Consider the following 22,209-nt stretch of genomic DNA (forward strand, 5'->3'; position numbering starts at 1 on the left):
GGAGGTGCTACGTGAAAGCCCACATTCGCTTTGAGAGGAAACGACTGGTATCAGAAGCTGCAAGCAACAGAATCAGAACAAGGACCAGCAGACATCAGCCATGTACCTTCCCAGATCAGACTTCCTTGAGCCAAGGTATCTTTCTCTGGATGCCTTAGTTAGGACATATTTATGGCCTCAGAACTGTAAACTTGCAACTTAATAAATTCCCTTTATAAAAGCTGTTTCATTTCTGGTATATTGCATTCTGGCAGCTTTAGCAAGCCAATATATCCACCATCTGAAAATCTATCATTGTAATTCACTATATCAACAGACAAAAGATCATATGATATCAAAAGAAGCAGAAAAAGAATTTGACAAAATTAAACATCAATTTATTACAAAAACTCTCAGCAAACTAGGATAAGAAGTGAACTTATTTAATCTGACAAAGACAATCTACAAAAAACTTACAGCTAGCATAATACTTAATGGTAAAAAGACTGAATACCTTCCTGTTAAGATATGGAACAAGGCAGGAATGTCTGCTTTCAACATATCTATTCAGAATCATAATAGCGGTCCTAGCCAGAGTAACAAGATAAGAAAAAGAAATAAACAAATTGGAAGGGAAGAAATAAAACAGTCTCTATCAGATGACATGACTGTCTACAGAGACAACCTGAAGAAAAAAGCTATTAGAATAAGAAATAAATTTAGCAAAACTGAAGGATATAAATATAACAAAATATGTGTAAGATCTGCATGCTAAAAACTACAAGACACTAATGAAAAATATTTTTTAAAAAATGAAATAAATGGAGAAATATTCATATATTGGAACACTCAAGATTATGAGGATGTCAATTGTCCCCAAATTGATCTATAAAATGAATGCTATCTCAAAATAAAACCCAGCTTTTTTTTTCTTTCTTTTTTTTTAGTAGAGTGGATAAGCTGAATCAAAAATATACAGAGGAAGAGCTAAGTTTGATTTCGAGTCCATGCACTTCCCAAAAAACAAACAAGCAAGCAAAACAAACAAAAATAGACCAAAAACAAACAAAAATTCAACAAATGGTACTGCCATAACAGGATATTTATATGAAATGTGACCCCGCCAGACAGCATACCAAAAAAAAAAAAAAAAAAAAAAAAAGTACACAGAAAGACAAAGAAACTAGAATAACCAAAAAAATAAAAAATAAATAAAAAGAACAAAGCAGGAAGACTCACAGTAATCAAGATAGTGTGGTTCTGGCAACATGAGAGACACACAGATTAATTCTGAAATAGAGTCCAGAAATAGGCTTCAAATATAAAATCAATTGATTTTTGACAAAGGTACAGTCTTTTCAACAAATAGTGCTGGAACTTTTGAACATCAGATGCAAAACAAAACAAAGTAAAAACGAAAAACCTCAACTCATATTTCACACATATAACTAAAATGGATCACCGATCTAAATGTAAAACCTAAAAACATAAAAATTGTAGAAGAAAACATTGGAGGAAATCTTCATGACTCTGCATTAGGCAACAATTTCTTAAACACAAAAAATGTAATCTATGAAAGATAAGTTGATAAACTGATCAAAATTAAGAAAATGAAAAGACAAGCCATAGACTAAGAAATATTGCAAAACACTTTACAAAGGACTTATATCCAGAATGTATAAAGAACTCTAAAAATCAATAATAATAAAAAAATTACTAATCAAAAAATAGGCAAAAGGTTTAAAGTAATTTGATCAGTGAAGATGCACAAATGGTCAATAAGCAAATAAAACAATATCATTAGTCACCACAAAAAAGAAAATTAAAACCACAATGAGTTATCACTACATACAAATTAGAATGGCTAAAGTTAAAAGAAAAAAATACTGAAAATATCAAATGTTTGCAACACAGAGCAACTGAAAATTTCACAAGCGATGGTACAGTGCTTTGGAAAACAGTGTGACAGTTGCTTATAAAATTAAACATATACTTACAGTATGACCCAGTGATCACACTTCTACTCATTTACCAAAGAAAGATGAAAACTTACATTCACAGAAAAACCTGTAGGTGAATGTTTATAGAAGCATTATTATTGTCAAAAACTGGAAACCATCCATATGTTCCTCAACTGATGAAAGCATAAAGAAATGGTGATAAATCATATGATGGACTATTAATCAGCAATAACAAGGAATAAACTATCAGTATATACAACATGGATGAATCTTGAATGCATTATGCTAAAAACAAGAAAGCCAAACTGAAAAGGGTATATACTGTTTGATTCCATTTATATGATATTCTGGAAAAAGGCAAAATTATACAAACAGAAGACAGATCAGTAGTTACTAGAGAATGGAAGGGTTAATACAAAAATGCAGCATGAGAAAATATTTTAGAGTGATGGGGCTGTTCTGCAAATTGATTGTGGCAGTGGTTACATGATTGAATGTGTTTGTCAAAATTCACAGAGCTATTTATTCAACAAAAAAAAGACTGAATTTTACTCACGTAAATGTTTAAGAAATTAAAAAAAAAAAGCCACCTGTGCTGGTTTGAAACTGCTTTGTACCCCAGAAAAGCCATGTTCTTTAATCCTGATTCAATATTGTTGGTGGGATCTTTTTGACTGAATTATTTTCATGGAGATGTGACCCACCCAATTGTGGGTGGGACCTTCTGATTAGGTGGTTTCTATGGAGATGCATCTCCAACCATTCAAGGTGTGGTTGTTTACTGGAGTCCTTTAAGAGGGAACCATTTTGGAAAAAACTTCAGAGCAGACAGAGCCCACACAGATAGAGACCTCTGGAGATACAGAAGGAAAATGCCCTTGGGAAAGCCATATGAAATGATGAGAGAAAGCTAACAGATATCACCATGTGCCTTCCCAGCTGAGAGAGGTGTCAAGAAGACCCCAGCAGATGCCAGCCAGGTGCCTTCCCAGCTGACAGATGTGTTCCGGATGGCATTAACCTTTCCTGAGGGAAGGGAACCTCTTCTCGGAGGCTTAATTTGGACATTTTCACAGTCTTAGAACTAAAAACTTGCAACTTAATAAATTCTCTTTTTAAAAGCTGTTCTGTTTAAGGTATATTGTATTCTGCCAGGTTTAACAAAACAAAACGCCACCTAACCCAGACTATTTTATAAAAACTTTCTAGGAAGAGTATTTTAGAAAACATAAAATAAGAAAAGAGCACACAATTATTTTCTGAGACTATCATAACTTTAAAAGACAAACCAGAAAAGGACAAAAAAGGAAAATTATAGGGCAATTTCACTTATCAATACAGATACAAAATAAACAAACAAGAGACTTAATACATTAGCAAATTCAAACCAGCAATGTATATATAATATAAAGCAATACATCCAAGTAGAATTTATCTCATGAATGCAAAGAAGATTTAATATTAGAACATCTATTCATCTAAATCACTGCATTAAGAGATTGAAGGAGAAAAAAAACTACAGGGATACAGAAAAGACATTTCACAAAATTCAACAGCCATTAATAATCTTTCATCAATTCAGAAAAAGAAATAAAGAGAAAACTGAAAAAAATTCATACATACCATACCCCTTACCCCTCCCTTTCATTCACCACTAGCATTTCAATCTACTAAATTTATTTTAACATTTGTTCCCCTATTATTTATTTATTTTCAATCCATATGTTTTACTCATCTATCCATAATAAAAGAAGCATCAGACACAAGGTTTTCACAATCACACAGTCACATTGCGAAAGCTGTATCATTATACAATCATCTTCAAGAAACATGGCTACTGGAACACAGCTCTACATTTTCAGGCAGTTTCCTCCAGCCTCTCTGTCACCCCTTAACTAAAAAGGTGATTTCTATTTAATGCGTAAGAATAACCTCCAGGATAACCTCTCCACTCTGTTTGGAATCTCTTAGCCATTGACACTTAATTTTTCATTTCTCTCTTCCCCTTTTAGATCGAGAAGGTTCAAATTGTATTTTGACAGAGGTGTTATGTATATTTTAACAGAGGTAACATGGTCCCCTATTACGGTTTCCTTCTTTAGGGCCTCTAATTATATCTTTGTTGGATCTCTTTTTCCATCATTTTCTCTTGAATCCCTTATTTCTTTATGTTTGTTATTTTTTTTTCACTTTTCTTTCTATCCCTGCTTCCCATGGTATCAATTTCTTTTGTGTTCCTTGTAATTTGGTATTGACTTTTGAAAATACTGTCCTTCTCTTCTGCTTTTTCCCCCTAAACTCTGGCAATTGCTATTTTGTTGTTCCTGTTGTCTGTTACCACCTCCTACCGTCTAGCCATCTCTTCCCCAAGTTCTTATATTTATTTTTTGTAATCCTCCTCCATAACTGCATTTAAGCATTTTAAAAAAAATTCTTTTTGGAATGCTAAATACAATTTTGTCCTCATTTGTGGCAACCATTTTTCTGGTAAGTTTTTATCATCTGTTTAAAAACTTTGCTATTCTTTTTTTTTTTTTCTCTTATATCTTTGTATAGATACTACATTCATTTTTGTGTTATTCATATTAATAGATTGCGTTTTTATGTAATAATAGGATTTCAAGGGGTGAATAAGCCACCAAGGTAACTTTTAGGCTTTACCGCTGTATGACCTGTCTCCTGTTGCTACAAGAATATACCGCCTTATGATATGGCAGCTCTGTGAAGTCATGCCTCCTCTGATATTCAAAACCTAATCTAGTTCAAAACTGCTTCTACTACAAGATCTCAGCTTCTCAAGTTTCTTTAATGACTGCTTCATACACCACTGTAGCCAAGGTCTATACTCTTTGCTTTTTAAAGTGATATACTTTGGATTACCCTGGACATTTTTGGTATCTCTTCTTTCTGCTCTCCAATGCTCAAGGACTGTATAGTTCTAACCCTGTGTATTGTAGTAACCTTTTTTTTTTTTTTTTTTTAATTATTTTTATTTTTTACATGAGCAGGTACTGGGAATTGAACCTGGATCTCCGGCATGGCAGGTGAGAACTCTGCCTGCTGAGCCACCGTGGCCCGCCTGTAGTAACCTTTTAACAGTGGAGTCTTCTCCTGGGACTGAACATTCGGAGATTTCTTGGATTGGCCTTTCTATACTCATCATTTCCAGCCTCCACCCCCCAGAAAACTGTCAGAATTTCCTTGATAGGTTTCCGGTGCAACTGTGCCTTAGGAAACATTTACAACTAATCTGGAATTTGGGAGATCTTTCTGCCCCTGAGTCTTGTCGAAAAAGCACTGATGGGTCCTCCCCAACCGTATTCTCCTTGTTACTCCATAAGACTTCCAAAATGGAAAGATTCAGACCTAAAATGCTACCATGTCCTTAGTGGTCCTAGAAGTTTCTATTTTCTTATTTGAACCCACTCTAGTCAAGTTTTCATTCTCTCCCCCATTACTTCATTGAAACTCCACATCACAAAACCAAATTTTCAGTTATTTTCTTACCTTATTTATCAACAGCATTTGACACAATCAATGACTACCTCTCTTTGATATACTTCCTTCACTTGGCTTCAAGGACATCATATTCTCCTGCTTTTCCTCTTATCTCAATTGCTATTCCCCAGTAAAATCCTTTGCTGGTTCTTTCTTTCCTCCACAAACTCTAGATATTAGAGTCCTCCAACATCCTCTATCTATATTCATTCCCTGGCTGACCTTATATAGTCTCACAACATTGAATACTATTTATATCCTGGTAACTCCCAAATTAATATCTCTAGCCTTGTCCTCCCCAGTGAACTCCAGACTTATATATCCAACTGCCTACTCCTCACCTTCACTTATATGTCAAATAAGGAATTCAAATTTAATTCATTAAAGAATAAACTGATACTACCCCAGAAATCTGGTCCTCCTATAGGCTTCTATAACTCTCTTAATGGCAAATCTATCCTTCCAGTTATTTAGTCAAAAAACCCTGGAGTCATCTTTAACTCCTTTTTCACATTCCACAAGATATTCCGCCAACTCTTCCCTCAAACTATGCCTAGATTCTGACCACTTATTATCGCCACTGCCCCATCCTGGTCTAAGCCACCATCAGTTGTCACCAAGATTATTAAAATGGCCTTCGAAATGGTCTCCCTGCTTGACTCTCACTTCTTTAGGTTGTTTTCCAAGCAACAGCTAAAGTGACTTTAATACATAAATCAGATCATGCAATTCATTTACTTAGTATCTTAGTATCTCAGAGCAAAAGCAGAGTCCTACAAGGTTCAATGTGATAAATTAAATATAGCATGATGGTAAAGATATAGACTCTGCAACTAGATCGTCAGGATCTGAATCTCAACTCCATTATTAAATGGAGTTGTTTAATTTTTTTATATCTCGGTTTCCTCATCTATAAAACATGTCTACCTCATAAGGATGTCATGAGGATTTACAAACATTAATTCACTTAAGTGCTTGAAACTAGCACACAGTAGAGCTCAAAAATGCTACCTAGCTATTATTTTGTATAGTCTAGTTCAATTTGAATTCAAGAGTCAAATGCAAACTATGACCCTAAAACTATGAAACCTAAACCTAATGTGGTTTTATCTGGTGAAACTATTGAGCATTTTGTAGAGAAAAAAAATTATCTCTGCATGCAGTATCAAATGTCTTCCTTGTAAATGGGTATAAGTGAGCTCTAAAAAAGGGCATTTCTTTTAGGAATTAAAGAAGAAAAAAATATATATCCTATCCAAAAGAACATGCTACCTTTCTGGAATTTCTCTGACTATATTCCCCCAGATTCATCACATGCTGTTCTTTGCATTTTTTCGACCTCCTTATCTTTGGTTTTTGCTTTGTTTGCTCCACCCGAACAGCCCTTTCCAGCTCTACTTAAGGTAAAGACTTCACCAACCCCTCACCTAGAAGTCATTTCTCTTTCCTTTATGTTCCACTTGGAGTCTTGCCCTTTTTTTTTTTCTGTTTCTTTTTTTTTCGTTAGAAAAGTTGTTGACTTAAAGAATAACTGTATACAAAATGCAGGACTCCCAGATACCACCCCATCACCAACACCTTGCATTAGTGTGGAACATCTGTTACAACCAATGATATTACATAGTTGTACTATTAATTAAAGTCCATGTTTTATTTTGTTTTTTAACAAAAACAAAAACAGAGTTCACTGTTTCTGTAGTATAGTTTCATGGATTCTTGCAAAAAATTTTATCCTGTTAACATATATACAATCTAACATTTCCCCTTTTAATCACATTTGGATATATATTTCAGTGTTGTTAATGCATTCACAATGTTGTGCTATCATTGCTACCATCTATTACCAAAACATTCCCATCATTCCAAATAGGAACTCTGTACGTTTTAAGCCTGAACTTCCCATTCTCAATCTCCACCCCTATCCACTGGTAACCTATATTCTAGATTCTGACTTTCCTGGACCTTCCTTATGCTACTTTACAAATTGTGTACTCTAAATTGAACTGAAGGTTCTGCTTCTTTCTTTAAAAAAAAATTTGCATTTCCTACAATACCTAGGAAAATAAATATCCTCTATGTGGTATTAGGGTTCAGCCATATTCAAAGCAAAAAGACTGGAGCTAATCAGAAGAATTATTATTACATTTTAGAAAAAGTCAGGGAGAACATGAAGAGGAAAAAGTCTAAGAAATATTCCTTACAGATTCTCTGGGAAGAATAATTAATATATATAAATACCCCAAAGCTGAATTGCCTTCATGATTTCACGTTATTTCTGTCACAAATAAACTAAAAGCCACAGTACAGAAACCTAAAGGATATCTACTTAGAAACCATCTGGCTTATCTCACCCAAGTCTGTAATAAAGAGTCTTTGGGGAAAACTATTCTGTCCTACATTCCCCATGTCTGTAATAAGAGCCAAGCTTCAACCTGAAAGAACTACAAACCATATCTCTATAGGGGATCACTATGGCAAAAAATAAAAACCCCAGAAAAGCTGTGTTCTCCTGGGGTCCGGGTATTTTATCTTAATATACAGAGGCACCACTAAGATTTCAAAGACCCTAGTTAAAAACAAATTAACTTCTTAATACTGGTAGAGTCCAAGGAGAATCTGACCATGGCCCTTTGGGATTTTTCAGGAACAGTTTAAATTAGACTGGAGTTTTTTGTTTTTTTTTTAATGTGAGGAGCTAACAATTAGTATTGACACCTGGTAATGGCAACAATCAGCCTTGTTCTAAGATCTCTTTAAGCTTATATTTATTCAGAAAAGGTAAAGCTAATGCTTAAAATAAAGACAAGCATTAAACCAAATTCATGTATTCCAAGGGACTCCTTCCTAAAAGATATCAATCATAGTGGTTCTAAGATATTGCCTCCATATTCTTTGACTCCTCCCATCGAGAAGTAGGGTCTATGTCCCTGCTCTTGGGTCTGGGCTGTGACTACTGGTTGACCAATATAAGGTGGAAGAAGTGATACTGTACCCAGTCTATGGAAATGCTTTCAGAAACTGGCTGCCTCTCCTATCTCTTGATTTACTCATTTTTGGAATCCAGTCACCATGATATGAGGAAGTCCAAACAGCCCATGGAAGAGCCCATGTGGAAAGAAACCAAGAACCAGAATCAATCTGCCAGATATGTGAGTTGAGCCACGTCAGGGTATCAAATCACCCCAGCTGACACCTCATGGAGCAGAAACTGTGTCACCAACCACCCAAATTGCAATTTCATTAGCAAAAGAAATGATCATTGTTGTTTTAAACCTCTAAGTTTTGAAATAGTTTATTACATAGCAAAAGAAAATTGGAACATCATTTCTTATGTTTTTTGAAGGAAAAACTTAATAAGAATAGCTAGCACATTCTCCCCATGATGCACCCATTCGTTATTTGTGAGAGGTAGGTTAGGAACACAGACTTTAAAGCAAGACTAATTAATTAGTCTAGTTAATTAGTCTCTAGCTAGTTAATTATTCTCTATGCCTCTGTTTCTTCATCTGTAAAAGAAAGACAATAACAGCCTATCTCCTAGGCTATTAAGTTTAAAAGAAGTACTAGCACCAAGAGGATAGGAAGCTGTTAAAGAAAGAAGGTGGTGGCAAAGAAAGAGTAAAAATATGGTTAAAAACTAATAATAAGATCATGAAATCTTAGAAGCAGAAAAGGGAGAGCAGGAATGCTCAGATAGGAAATCAGGTTCTTCCTGGGAGGAGGGGCGTGCTAGCAGACCTGAGCACCAAATGAATGTGGGCTATAGAGACTGTCAAAAGCCTAAAAGCTAGCCAGTTTTCTCTGTCTCAGCAGCTCTAAGCCTTCAGAAACTTCAGCAGAGATAGAGTAGAATGAACAACCAGATAGTGTCTAAGGAGTATAGATAAAACTTTCACATACGCTTATGACTTATATAACATGGACAGAGAATGAGAGGAATTTGGGGCAAGCATTCAAAATAAAAGCCCATTATCTCAAGACTTAAAAGTTAGAGGAGAATTTGCTACACTGAGCTGAGGATGGTGAAAACCAGGCAAGTCTTTTAATTTAAAATTGTTTTAATTACTAGACTCCTTCTAATTACTAGACCCTCAGGTATCCTCAAAAAAATGTAATATAGTTTATCTTTACTTAAGGAGGCCCATCTGCCCCTCCCTCATGCATAGGTGTGTCCCCCCACCCTTCTCATTCTGCCTTAATTGCTGATGCCTGAAATTCCTTTAAACAAGGGGAGAAAACATTTTCATTTCACATTCAAAGAAAAAAATGACAAAAATGCAAAGGTCTGGCTAAGATACTACTGTGTTTAACTGAGTTTCAGTTAATCACTCCTCCAGGTGGGACCCAGTCATGCATCTTTGCAGAATTCTTAAACCCTGGGAGAGGAGCTGTGTGTACGGAGGGGTGTGTGCCAACAGCTTAGTGAGGCCTACTAAGGGTCGGTCCACAGATGATAAGAAGTGGATTCAAACCAATCAGTGTAATTTTCAATGTCTTATTTAATAAATACTTATGGAATTATTTAAGAAATAAGTTTAAGTATGCAACCTATCAGAACTTTTCCTGTGTTCATAAGATGAAAATTTAAAAAGCAGGAGAACCAGGATCATGTGATAAGAGTCACCCATTATCACAGGATAAAAGTCACATAAAGAGAGAAAAGGAAAAGGGCTGAGGATAAAGTAGCAGAAAAACTCTATATTTTCAAAAATCATGTTAGTCTCACATGAAAAAGACAAGAAGCAATTTAGATGAGTGGTTAAGAGCACAGACTCTGAAGCCTGGTTTAAATTCTAGCTCCATCAATTACTAGCTGTGTGACACTGGATCAGCAACTTCACTTCTCTCTGCCCCAGCTTCCTTATCCCTAAAATGGGTAACTAAACCTTTATCACTGGGCTATTGTGACAATCATATAAGTTAATGCAAGTGAAGTGCTTGGAATGATATCTGACACATAGTAAATGCTATTTAAATATTAACTACAATTATTATTACTATGATGAGGATGATTAAATTCTGAGCTACCTGGTTTGAATCTACCAACTCAGGAAGCTCTGTTGTTGCACAAAAGAACCTAACTCCTAAGAGATTCACTAATGAGAGTATTTCTGTATACAAGGGATGTAGACAGGTTAATACAGAAAAACTCATGATTTCTTGTGGAACAATTAAATAGACTTTTGACAATAGATTCCTTATTTCTCTCTCATTATTAGTATTTTTTTCTAGTTAATTAAGTCATTATTTCATTATAAGATAAGGGATGAGAGGAGGTGTCAAAAATGAGACAAAACATAAACTAGTGCATTCTGGTAACTGCTGACATTTCAAATGATTTGGCTGGAAAGGAACACGACAACATTGGCTTAGATAAAACTTTCAGATGCTCTCCTTGACTTACATAACATGGACAGAGAATGAGAGGACTCTGGAGCAAGCATTCAGGATAAAATCCCATCATCTCAAGACTTAAAAGTTAGAGGAGAGTTTGCTACATTGAGCTGAAGATGGTGAAAACCAGGCAAGTCTTACTTCTACACATCAAAACTGGGCTTTGGTTTCTAGTTGGAGCTATTTAGAAATATGACCATAGAGCATATATCTCAGATAACATGAAAAGAAGAGAAAGGAAAATGTTCTAAAACAAGAAGAAATGGGTAAAGAAATAGAAAATTAACTAGTGATAAGAAGACTTGCTTTCAGTTTGATTTTACAGATAATTATATATATAGCGTGTTAGCATTGATATGTTATCTCTCACGAGTGACTGCTCTTATTAATTCACAAAAGGAAAAACATTTCTTGGTCTCTGAAGTGTTAAAAGTGATTTCTGAAGGAGAACGTATTCTATTTACCAGAGAAAAGAGACATAAACATATTGAATGCCTACTATGTATCAAGGACAAAGTATTTTAAATGATTACCTCAGTTAATCTTCATAACAATCGTATGAATACAGACAGGAAAATTGAAGCACAGAGAAATAAACTTCCCCAAAGTAACGTTGCCTTTAAATGAAGGTATGAACTCAGGACTACTTTAAGAACGAAGCTCAGACAGCCTGTATGCACTTCACTCTGCTGCCTGATGCATGAAAGACAGATATTTTAGTATCTACTTGCCTGAATGTTAATGTTTGCCCACAAAAATAAGTTGGAGCGCTGGAGTAGAGAACACCTGATGATTCAGAATCATTCCGGAGTGCTATATTTCTTCGACTGCTCAGACTGTATCCCTCAAAGCCAGGTGTCCATTCTTTTTAATGCAAAGATATCAAGAATTAGAATCTTGAAGAATATCTTCAAAACAGACACAATAAATAAAGCTTGGAAGTAGAAGAGAATACTCTTAGGAGTTATGGACAAGCTCCATAAAATAAAAGATTCAGTAATAGGTTGTCATGGTCAGTACCCTAAATTACAAGAGTCTATTACTGAACAAATTTGACATGGAAAATTATCTTCTATCTAATAAAATCTTGGTTAAAGCATAATTGTTTGTACTTATTACAACCTAATTAAGAACTAATTAGCACATAATCTAAGTCTTTTAAAACTGTTGATGCAGGAAAGAGACCAATTTTAAATCATAAGACTTTCAAGGAAAAGTCTGTCAAAATATTTATGGAAGGTATGGAAAATCGGTGTTCTATGTAATGTTTAAAATCTTTGGTGATGCTCATACTCCTGGTTCAGCATTATTTCTGAACTCTGGACATAAGAACTCATGAAAATTTCTCAAAATTTGCATGAAATAATTGGAGCAGGAAGTAAGAAACATTTTCATATTGTTCTCATCAATTCAGAATTTGTCCTTAGAATAAAGGTTCGACAGTGTGCTGCCCTTAGCAAAGAACAGAATGTTCAGAATCATAGTTGAGCTTCAGGAGTGAGAAGAAAAGAGCATACCATGAGGTACCAATGTGGAATGACCTATCTGGGGGACACTCCAAGGACTCCACTCCTGTCGGCCATCTCCTCGAGCACAGACTCTGAACTGATAATCAACATTGGGGTCTATGTGCAATACTATGAATTCAGTTTCAGAGCCTACATATACGTCCTCAAAATGATTTGAAGTACATTTACGGAACTGGAGCCTGTAATCTTGAGCTGCAAAGTCGTCATCAACCTAAGAAGAAAGGCTTTATGTTAGCTAATCAACGAGGAATAACTTCTTTCAATATACTACTTAAGAACTTTGAATCGGGGTAACTTTGGACCCAGCATTCAAGCCCACATGTTGAATATGAGTCATTGCTAAAAAGTCTAGGAAATATGCTGTCGTTATTTCCCTTCTTTTTTTTACTGTGTATTTCATATTTCCCAGTTTAAAATGAAAAATTCTGCCTCCACTGAAAAAACAGCCTGTTTTCTACATAATAATGCTAAAGATAATATATTCAAAATTCAAGGATAAGTACTCCACAACTACATCACTCTTACAATTAAGAAAGAATTAATATAAGAATATATAAAGGTTTCCTAAGAACTAATGGAAGATAAACCACCCAGTAGAAAAACGGGCAAAAGAATTTTGAGAAAAAGCATTTTATCGAATAAGAAATATAAACAGTCAACCTAATTTGTAGAACTCAATCTAAAAACAGAATGAAATACTATTTTGGCAAAAATATAAAGTCTGACAAGGCCAAGTATCGGCCAGGATGTGGAATAACAGAAATTCATATACTGCTGGTGGATAGCTAAACTGTAACAATCCCTTCTTTTAAAATGGGCAGGCACCGGGAAACACCCGGGGCTCTGGCATGGCAGGCGAAAACTCTGCCTGCTGAGCCACTGTGGCCCGCCCTTACAATCACAATTGAAAAAGAGTTTGGTATTATCGTGTAGAAAACAGACCCAATATTCTAAGACCTCATAATTCTATGGCTAGGTATATACTTCAGGAAAAAACTTTATATATGTATAATGAAACATGTCTATAAAAGCTTATGGCAAAAAACTGGAAACTACCCAAAGTCTATCGGCAGACAAAAGAATAAAAATGAGTCTTTATTTTGAATCAAAAAAAAAAACAACTCTACTTCTTTCCTCTATACAAGACTTCATTTTAAAAAAACACCACACACACACACAAGATATATAGTTTCACAAGCTGAGCAATCACCTTTCTTTTTCTTAGGTGAACGCCTAATTTTTCTAAATTTGTTTTCTTTTTTTAAAATTTTTTTTTATTGACAAAATATAACAACATACAAACACATTCTTAACATATGAACATTCCATTCTTGGTATATAAGCAATGACTCACAATATAATCACATAGTTGTATATTCATCACCATGATCATTTCTTAGAACACCTGCATCACTCCAGAAAAAGAAATAAAAAGAAAAAAGAAAAAAATTCATACATACCATACCCCTTACCTCTCCCTCTCCATGACCACTAGTATTTACATCTACTCAATATATTCTAACCTTTGCTCCCCCTATTTTTTTTCTACACCCATTACCACTCCCTTTCATAATCACTAGTATTTCAAACTACTCAATTTATTTTAATATTTGTTCCCCCCATTATTTATTTTTAATCCATAGAGCACCCACCTTTGAATGATGGTATTCGTCAATATCCAAGACATGATTCATTTAGATATGGTTTATACAGTAACTCATATATATATATATATATATATATATATATATATATATATATATATATATATATATATAATTTGATTTAATACACAAAATTCTTGGTAGGACTAGAAGTGTGGAGAAACCACATTTTAGGAATTTCATTTCAGAGGTATGAGTTCAATGTTAAACACAAAGTGCCAGATAGTCAATATTTACTGTCACCTTTTGACTTTTCTAATAAACAGAAATAGAGATCCTCAATTCACTAAAGAGTTAAGTCTGGGAAATACGTGATGGGAACCAATGTTGTGAAGCAGAGATTTTTTAAAAGTACCTTCAAAATTGTTTATCTCAAGCTGGAAGCACTACCTCAGTTCAATTACCCTGTGACCTTATTTTAATTATAGAGCAAAAGGGATTTTTACTTCAGGAAAACATGAAAATATTTAAAGGTAGTTAACAACAAAAATTAAAAAAGCCCTAGTACACTCAAATCCATAATGCTGAAGTCACTTCTAAAATTCTGAATTACATACCTTACACCATCGTACTATGATGCCTCCAGGTTTTTCTATTAGTTCTTCTATTTGTACTGGTGGGCGAGATGCTACTGTTCCATGGTTAAAAATGTGATCTTTAACTATGTTAAGAACTGAGTCATCCAGCTGAGCAGATAAACAAGGCACATCAACCAGTAAAGGCACTTCTGGTAAGCTAAGGAAACGAAAAGCTCATGTGTTTATGTGGCTTTTAACTAAGAATTAAAAATACAAGGACTATTTTAGAAACTCACATGCTATAAAGACGTGGAAGCCCCAGTAAATAACACTCATGGCAGTAGGGAGTTTGCAAAATGTTACATAAAGATTATCTTACCAAACAAGTATAAACACAAGGAAAGAAAATTGGTAGGATCACAATTGTCAAGTTTATACCACAGGCTCAAGTTTAATGAGATATGATGTTTCAATAATCATGTTCAGAATTTTTAAGATTTCACAATCTTCTCACATGCTGGAATTTAAGAAAATTTTCATTATTACTATACCAAAGATTATAATCACAACTATTTTATACTAGTAATGTTGATGAGGGGCTATGAAACCTTGAAAATCATATTCTCTATCTCCTTTAATCGGAATCTTTAAGGGGGCAAGGAGTGGGGGTGGGGTGGCACAGACATTGTTAAATGCTTAAAAGTAAGCCCAAGGCCTTAGAGTAACTTTCCAGAAACCTACAACCTCCAGATGGGTGCCTGGTCAAGATAAGCACTGAAACCTAGCCCAGCCTCTCTAGAACATGAGTTAGTTCCATCTTCCTACCCCATATTAGTGACAGACCCTTCCAATAGCAAAAATTTTGAATTGCCATAGCCCAAACTACCCTAAAGAAAGGTTTGGAAAGATCAAAGGTGATGATGGAATTATACATAGAAGATAGGACTTAACAAATGAATATGAATGCTAAATCATTAAATTGATATCTCTTTTAGTCACCAGTATTTTAGAGTAGCTAGAAGTAAAAACCTAAAATTGTGAAATTGTAACCTGTCAAAGTCTGAAATATGCTCTACAACTAATTATGGTGCTGTGCTTTGATATTTATAGCTTTTTTGTATATACGTTATTTTTCACAAAAAAGGGAGGAAAAAAAGTGGATTGTGATGATAAAAAAGTATTTAAGCCTTCTAGCCTCCTACATTCTGGAGTAGCTAGAAGGAAAAATATGAGAGGACGGTATCGTAGCCTACGACAAACTCTGGGATCTGTCCTGTAACTACTTGTTGAAGAGTGCTTTGAAAACTATTGCTTTTTCATTTCTTTGCTTTGTATATATGTTATACTACACAATAAAAAAAGTTAAAAAAGAAAAAAAAGTAAGCCCAAGGGTACTAATCCTTACCTGTCCAACTGAATATGAGAGGCCTTTTTGGTAAAACTCCACAGTTTGTCATTCTGTTCTCCCACACCACCAAGAATGGCGATCTCACCTATAATCAGGAATAAGAGAACTAGTATGGTGAGAAATGGTCAGATTATAATATAATCAACACAATCCAAGTCTAAGTGGGTCTCTGATTTTTTTGCAAATAACTCTTAAATGATGTCACAATCAAATTCCCAAAAAAGAAAAGTAGAAACTATTTTAAAAAGTGATTATAAAGTTAAACCCAAGAAGAAAAGAGGTACACAAAGGCAACATTTTGTTAGAGATGAAAGATTCTGTTCTAGACAGGTTAAATCTGGTTCATCAACCACAGGCTAAAGGACTTTTTCTCATTCCTTCCACAGAGGCTTTATCACCTGAAATAGGCAGGAACAATAGGGGACAGGGTCATACCAAGGCAAATGATGCAGATTTGTTTTTCTAAAAGAATATCATACATAAGATCAGAAATTACTCAAAACAGACAATAAAAGGAAATGTAATTATAGAGAAATATATGAAAACAACCAACTTCTATGCCCTTCTCCAGCTCTGAATAATACTGTCAGAATTTTTTTCATTTTAATATACCCTGGAGTTATAAGTTTTTTGAGATATGACCTTTTCCTTTACCAAAAGGAAAACAGAGATAGATACTGCCTCAAAATACTCAAAATTCCATAAATAAGTTTTATACCTTGTGGAGTAAAAGAGTTTGAAATATAAAACATTTCCAAAGTATAAAATGATTCAAACATTAACTGCTGTAACAAATATATCTGCACCTAAAAGATTTATTTTCTAAAATGAAAATGTTTCTCAGTTCTCAAGTAGATGGTTGGACACTTCTGACTAATGCTGAACTCTTTCTTTCTTTGATTCTAAATGCAAAGCTTCCACGGGGATATAGTCTGTGGCTGTGCTAAAAAATAGTGTTCTCAGAGGCAGTGTTACAGACAGTGGGAAATATGCACTTCTCATTTGAGATAAGACAAAACTGTAATTAGCATGTAAAGATAACTAGTACCATATTCTTAGTGGAATGAAAAAAAGGATTAATGTTCATTTGGAGCGATAGACTAGTGTCCCATTCACACAGAGGAAGGTACGTATCAAGGCAAGATTTGGATCTGACAAACAAAATAAGTGGCTAAAGCCAGGAATAAAAAAACTACCCTTCATAACAACTACGACTTCAGAAGTAAACACCAACCACATGCTCTAACCTGCTAAAATAACAAGTGAATTAAATTCTATTAACCATGACTATTTTGAAAAATAATTTAACAGATACAAAATGATCTTAAAATTAATTGTGTTAACAGTGAATGAGATAGTATCATCAAAGAACCATTTGAGAAAAATAATTTACTCCATTTTGTTTTGTAAATGCTTATGAGTAACACTTCAATCTTTCTTACTCTGGGATACCTTGCTCTTTATCTGTTATTATCTATTACAAATTGACCCAAGGTAGCAACACCCCAAGCACCTCTCAAATGGAAAGAAAAAATGAAAAAGAAGCCTACTGGTATCCTAAGAAATCAGCAAAGTGTTGATCTGAAAGTACTTAATAGGCTCCTTGGACTCCCACCTTCTCGGACCAGGTCCTCTGCAGTGTTAACTCCATGTTCTATGAGCTTCTGGCAGTCATCTAGTGGCTTAATGGTCTCCTGCTCAATGGCGTCTACTTCTTGCAAAAGGGTCACCAATCGCTCATCCAGGAGCTTCCCAAGAGTTCCCTTCAAATCATTAAAATGCTGTTTGAGGACATCTCTTGTCTGCGATGCACTCTCTTTAATCTGAAAATAAAAATTCAGAATCAGAATCTCTAGAAAATGCTAATCCACAGGCATCACCCACAATTATCTCAAGGCTACTATACAATCATCATCTTCCATTCACTAATAGACCAAATATGATCATTTGTACAAACTGGCAGAACTGCACAGAATTGACCTTTAGGTCAGACAGAATAAGTTCAAATTCAGTTCTAGCATCAGCCACAAATTATGTTACTTTAGTCAAGTTAATTAAGTAACCCACAGCTCAGTTTCCTTATTTGTAAAATGGGTATAATAATGCTTACCTTACAGAGTCATTGTGAAGACTATAAAATAATGTATATGCCACACTTGGTATAATGCCTGGCACACTGATCTCACTAATAAATGTCAGAAAGTATTATCTGCATTAAGTAGTTCCTAGCCATAGTATGTGTCAGTATAATACATATATATTTTTTAATTAGGAAGGGATTAAAATTCACCTTACTGAAAAGAAGTCAAGAAATGGTAGATTAGGTTCAAGATGATGGCTTAGTGAGGTGTGGGATTTAGTTCGTTCTCCAGAGCTGCTAGTAAATAGCCAGGAACAGTACAGAACAATTGCTGGGGCCACATCAATGACCAGACACACAGCGTACACCAGTTTGGACAAGCTGGACCAGCTGCGATCCCACCCAGAACCTTGAGTCCCTCAAGCTGCAGAGGCTGGTTCCCAGAGGGGAAAGGAAAAGGCTTTACTAACAGCAAGGGGCTGAGCTCAACCAAGCTCCAGCTGTGGACTTAATTAACAAATTCTGACTACTAAAAATATGCCCCCGGCTCAGCTATGCCCCCCGCTCAGCTGAACCTCCGGTAAAAGCTGAGGTTGCTAGTTTCTGTCCTGGAGCACAGAGAGCAGGGCTGATGGAAAAAAAGAAACCAATTAAAAAAAAAAACCCAGAGGTTTTTTTGGACCGGACAGGACAAAATACTTGAAAGGGTCTGGGCCCTGAAGGAAAGGAGGGGGCACAATGGACCTGGAGATACACAGAGCAACGTACCAACTTAAACTTTTGATTGGCAAACCTGAATGAGGATCCTGCTCTGAAAAGAAGGATTTTTTTCTTTTCTTTTTTGTGGCTGTGTTTCTAATGTTTGACTGTTCTTTGGATACAAACTGCAAGGCTTCTCAGGCTCCAACTGCCCCAGGCAAGGGCGGAATTAAGCTGGTCTGAGAGCTTATCTGGAGCCTGTTCCCCAGGAGAGGGGTGGGGCCCAGGTCAGGTGGAATCCCTCCCTCAAGGAATTTAGACACCAGGGTCTGGAAAACTGAAAGTGATTAAAGCCAGCCTACAACCTCTCCTCTGTCTCCACCACGCCCCCAGCAGGTAGAGTCTGCCAAAGTTAAACGTACCACATCACCTTATGCTGGTGGGACCCACAGGCAAACAAACACCACATACTGGGTGGGACGGGAAAAACGCAGAGTCTAGAGGTTTCATAGGAAAGTCTTCAACCTGCTGGGTCTCATCCTCAAGGAAAACTGATGCAGGTGACTCTTTCCTCTTTAGAGGAGGCCAGTTTGGTCTGGGAAAATCTGACTGGAGTCTATAATACCTAAGTAGACCTTCATAAGGGAAAAAAAAAAGGCACCATACAGGCAGGGCAAGAAACAAGAAAACAAGAACTGTAAAATTCTGATCTGTTAAACAAAAACTAAGCTAGAGGTCTAGAATAAGCTGAACTGAATGTCAAAGAACACATAGACAACAAAGTCATCCAGCAAGAAAATTCTAGGTAAAAAAAGTGAAAGTGATCTTCAAAATTAAGGAAATTAAATGTCTAGATGCCAGCAAAAAAGGTAACGAATCATACTAGGAAAACTGAAGATATGGCCAAGTCAAAGGAACAAATCAACAATTCAAATGAGATACAGGAGTTGAAACAATTCATTCAGGATGTTCAAACAAACATGGGAAACCTCATCAAAAATCAAGTCAATAAATCGAGAGAGGATATAAAGAAGGCAAGGGACGAACAAAAAGAAACTGAAAGTCTGAAAACACAAATCACAGAACTTGTTGAAATGAAAGGCACAGTAGAAGAGATGAAAAAAAATAACAGAAACCTACAATGTTAGATTTCAAGAGGCAGAAGATAGGATTAGTGAACTGGAAAATGGGACATCTGGAATCCAGCAAGCAAAAGAAAATATAGGGAAAAGAATAGAAAAATATGAGCAGGGACTCAGGGAATTGAATGACAACATGAAGCGCATGAATATACATGTTATGGGTGTCCCAGAAGGTGAAGAGAAGGGAAAAGGAGGAGAAAAACTAATGGAGGAAATTATCACTGAAAATTTCCCAACTCTTATGAAAGACTTAAAATTACAGATCCAAGAAGTGCAGCATACCCCAAACAGAACAGATGCAAATAGACGTACTCCAAGACACTTACTAATCAGAATATCAGATATCAAAGAGAAAGAGAGAATTTTGAAAGCAGCAAGAGAAAAGCAATCCATTACATACAAGGGAAGTCCAATAAGATTATGCATAGATTTCTCAGCAGAAACCATGGAGGCGAGAAGACAGTGGTATGATAAATTTAAGATACTAAAAGAGAAAAATTGCCAACCAAGAATTCTATATCCAGAAAAATTGTCCTTCAAAAGTGAGGGAGAAATTAAAACATTCTCAGGAAAAAAATCACTGAGAGAATTTGTGATGAAGAGAAAAAAAAAACTGTAGTACAATAATGTTAGTACACTGAATGAAGCTGAATGTGAGAATGATATAGGGAGGAGGGCTGGGGACACAAATGAAATCAGAAGGAAAGTTAGATGATAAAGACTGAGATGGTATAATCTAGGACTGCCTAAAGTGTACAATGATAGTGACTAAATGTACAAATTTAAAAATGTTTTTACATGAGGAAGAACAAAGGAATGTCAATATCACAGGGTGTTGAAAATAGATGGTAATTCATATTTTAAAACTTTAACTTACATGTGAGACTAAAGCAAAAAATGCCCTTTTGGTGCAAAATTTATATTTTGACTAGTGCACCTCCTAATATAACTTATATGGACAGTTTAATTGAACACCCTAAGTACATGGAACCTTGAGTAGGGTATGAAATTTTGCAGGTTTGTCCAGAGTAATGCCCCAATAAATCCCAGAGTGATTTGAACAGTGAATAGAAAAGTATTTGGAAAGCCCCCTTGGGGGAATGATGAGAAAGGGGGAAAAATTCAACTTTCCCATTTGGAGAAGGCCTGATATTCTCGCAAGCAGTAAGGACAACAAAATCAATAGGCTGAACCCTCAATCTGGAGGGTTGTTCATATGAAACTTTACCCCGCAAAGGTTAGGCTAAGCCTACTTAAAATTAGGCCTAAGAGTCACCCCCAGAGAACCTCTTTTTTTGCTCAGGTGTGGTCTATCTCTCAATCAACATGGGAAACAAACTCACCACCTTCCCCCTCTCTACGTGGGACATGACTCCGAGGGGCATAAACCTCCCCAGCAACATGGGACAGAAATCCTAGAATGAGCTGGGACTCAGCATCAAGGGATTGAGAAAACCTTCTCAACTGAAAGGGGGAACAGAGAAATGAGACAAAATTAAGTGTCAGTGGCTGAGAGATTTGAAACAGTCAAGAGGTTATTCTTACACGTTATACAGATATCCTCTTTATAGTTTAAAGCATATTATAATAGAGGCTAGAGGGAAGTGCCTGAGACTGCAGAGGTGTGTTCCAGTAGCCATGTTTCTTTAAGATGATTGTATATGATATAGTTTTCACAAAGTGACTATGTGACTGTGAAAACCTTGTTCTGATACTCCTTTTATCTATGGTATGAACAGATGAGTAAAAAATATGGATTAAAAATAAATACATGATAGGGGCAACAAGTGTTAAAATAAATTGGGTAGAGGGAAATATTAATGGTCAATGAGAAGGAGGGGTAAGGGGTATGGTATGTATGAGTTTTTTCTTTCTCCTTTTTATTTCTTTTTCTGGAGTGATGTAAATGTTCTGAGAAATAATCATGGTGATGAATATACAACTATGTGATGATATTGTGAGGCACTGATTGCATACGGAATGTTCATACATTAAGAATTTTATGTTTGTATGTTGATTGGTTTTATTAATTAAAAAAGAAAAAAATCCTAAAGTATTATGGATATTTCATAATATACTTAAGATTTTATTACCATAATGTTCCCAAAGTATTTAAAATATTATAATTTAAGTATATATTATGGCATAGTGATATATATGGCATATTTTTTTTTAACTTTTCAAAAAGGGTTTATTCAATGAAATTTATTGGGTTCCTATTATGTGCCTGGCACTGAATTTTTTTTTTTTAATTTTTTATTAATTAAAAAAAAAAAAAATTACGGGCGGGCCGCGGTGGCTCAGCGGGCAAGAGTGCTTGCCTGCTATGCCGGAGGA

At 35.4% G+C, this 22,209-nt stretch overlaps 1 protein-coding gene across 1 annotated transcript in view; it reads right to left on the reverse strand.

Annotated features, from left to right (window-relative positions):
* CRLF3 (cytokine receptor like factor 3) overlaps positions 1 to 22,209 on the reverse strand; it is a 49,249-nt gene that overhangs the window by 13,202 nt on the left and 13,838 nt on the right. Inside the window, exons 2-6 of the mRNA XM_077165270.1 lie at positions 17,567 to 17,774; positions 15,949 to 16,036; positions 14,583 to 14,760; positions 12,350 to 12,572; positions 11,564 to 11,696 (exon numbers count right to left, since the gene is read on the reverse strand). Coding sequence (XP_077021385.1) covers positions 11,564 to 11,696; positions 12,350 to 12,572; positions 14,583 to 14,760; positions 15,949 to 16,036; positions 17,567 to 17,774 — 830 coding nt within the window. The remainder of the gene's footprint in view (positions 1 to 11,563; positions 11,697 to 12,349; positions 12,573 to 14,582; positions 14,761 to 15,948; positions 16,037 to 17,566; positions 17,775 to 22,209) is intronic.

Source organism: Tamandua tetradactyla, chromosome 6, assembly GCF_023851605.1.
Source record: "Tamandua tetradactyla isolate mTamTet1 chromosome 6, mTamTet1.pri, whole genome shotgun sequence".
Lineage (NCBI taxonomy): Eukaryota > Metazoa > Chordata > Mammalia > Pilosa > Myrmecophagidae > Tamandua > Tamandua tetradactyla.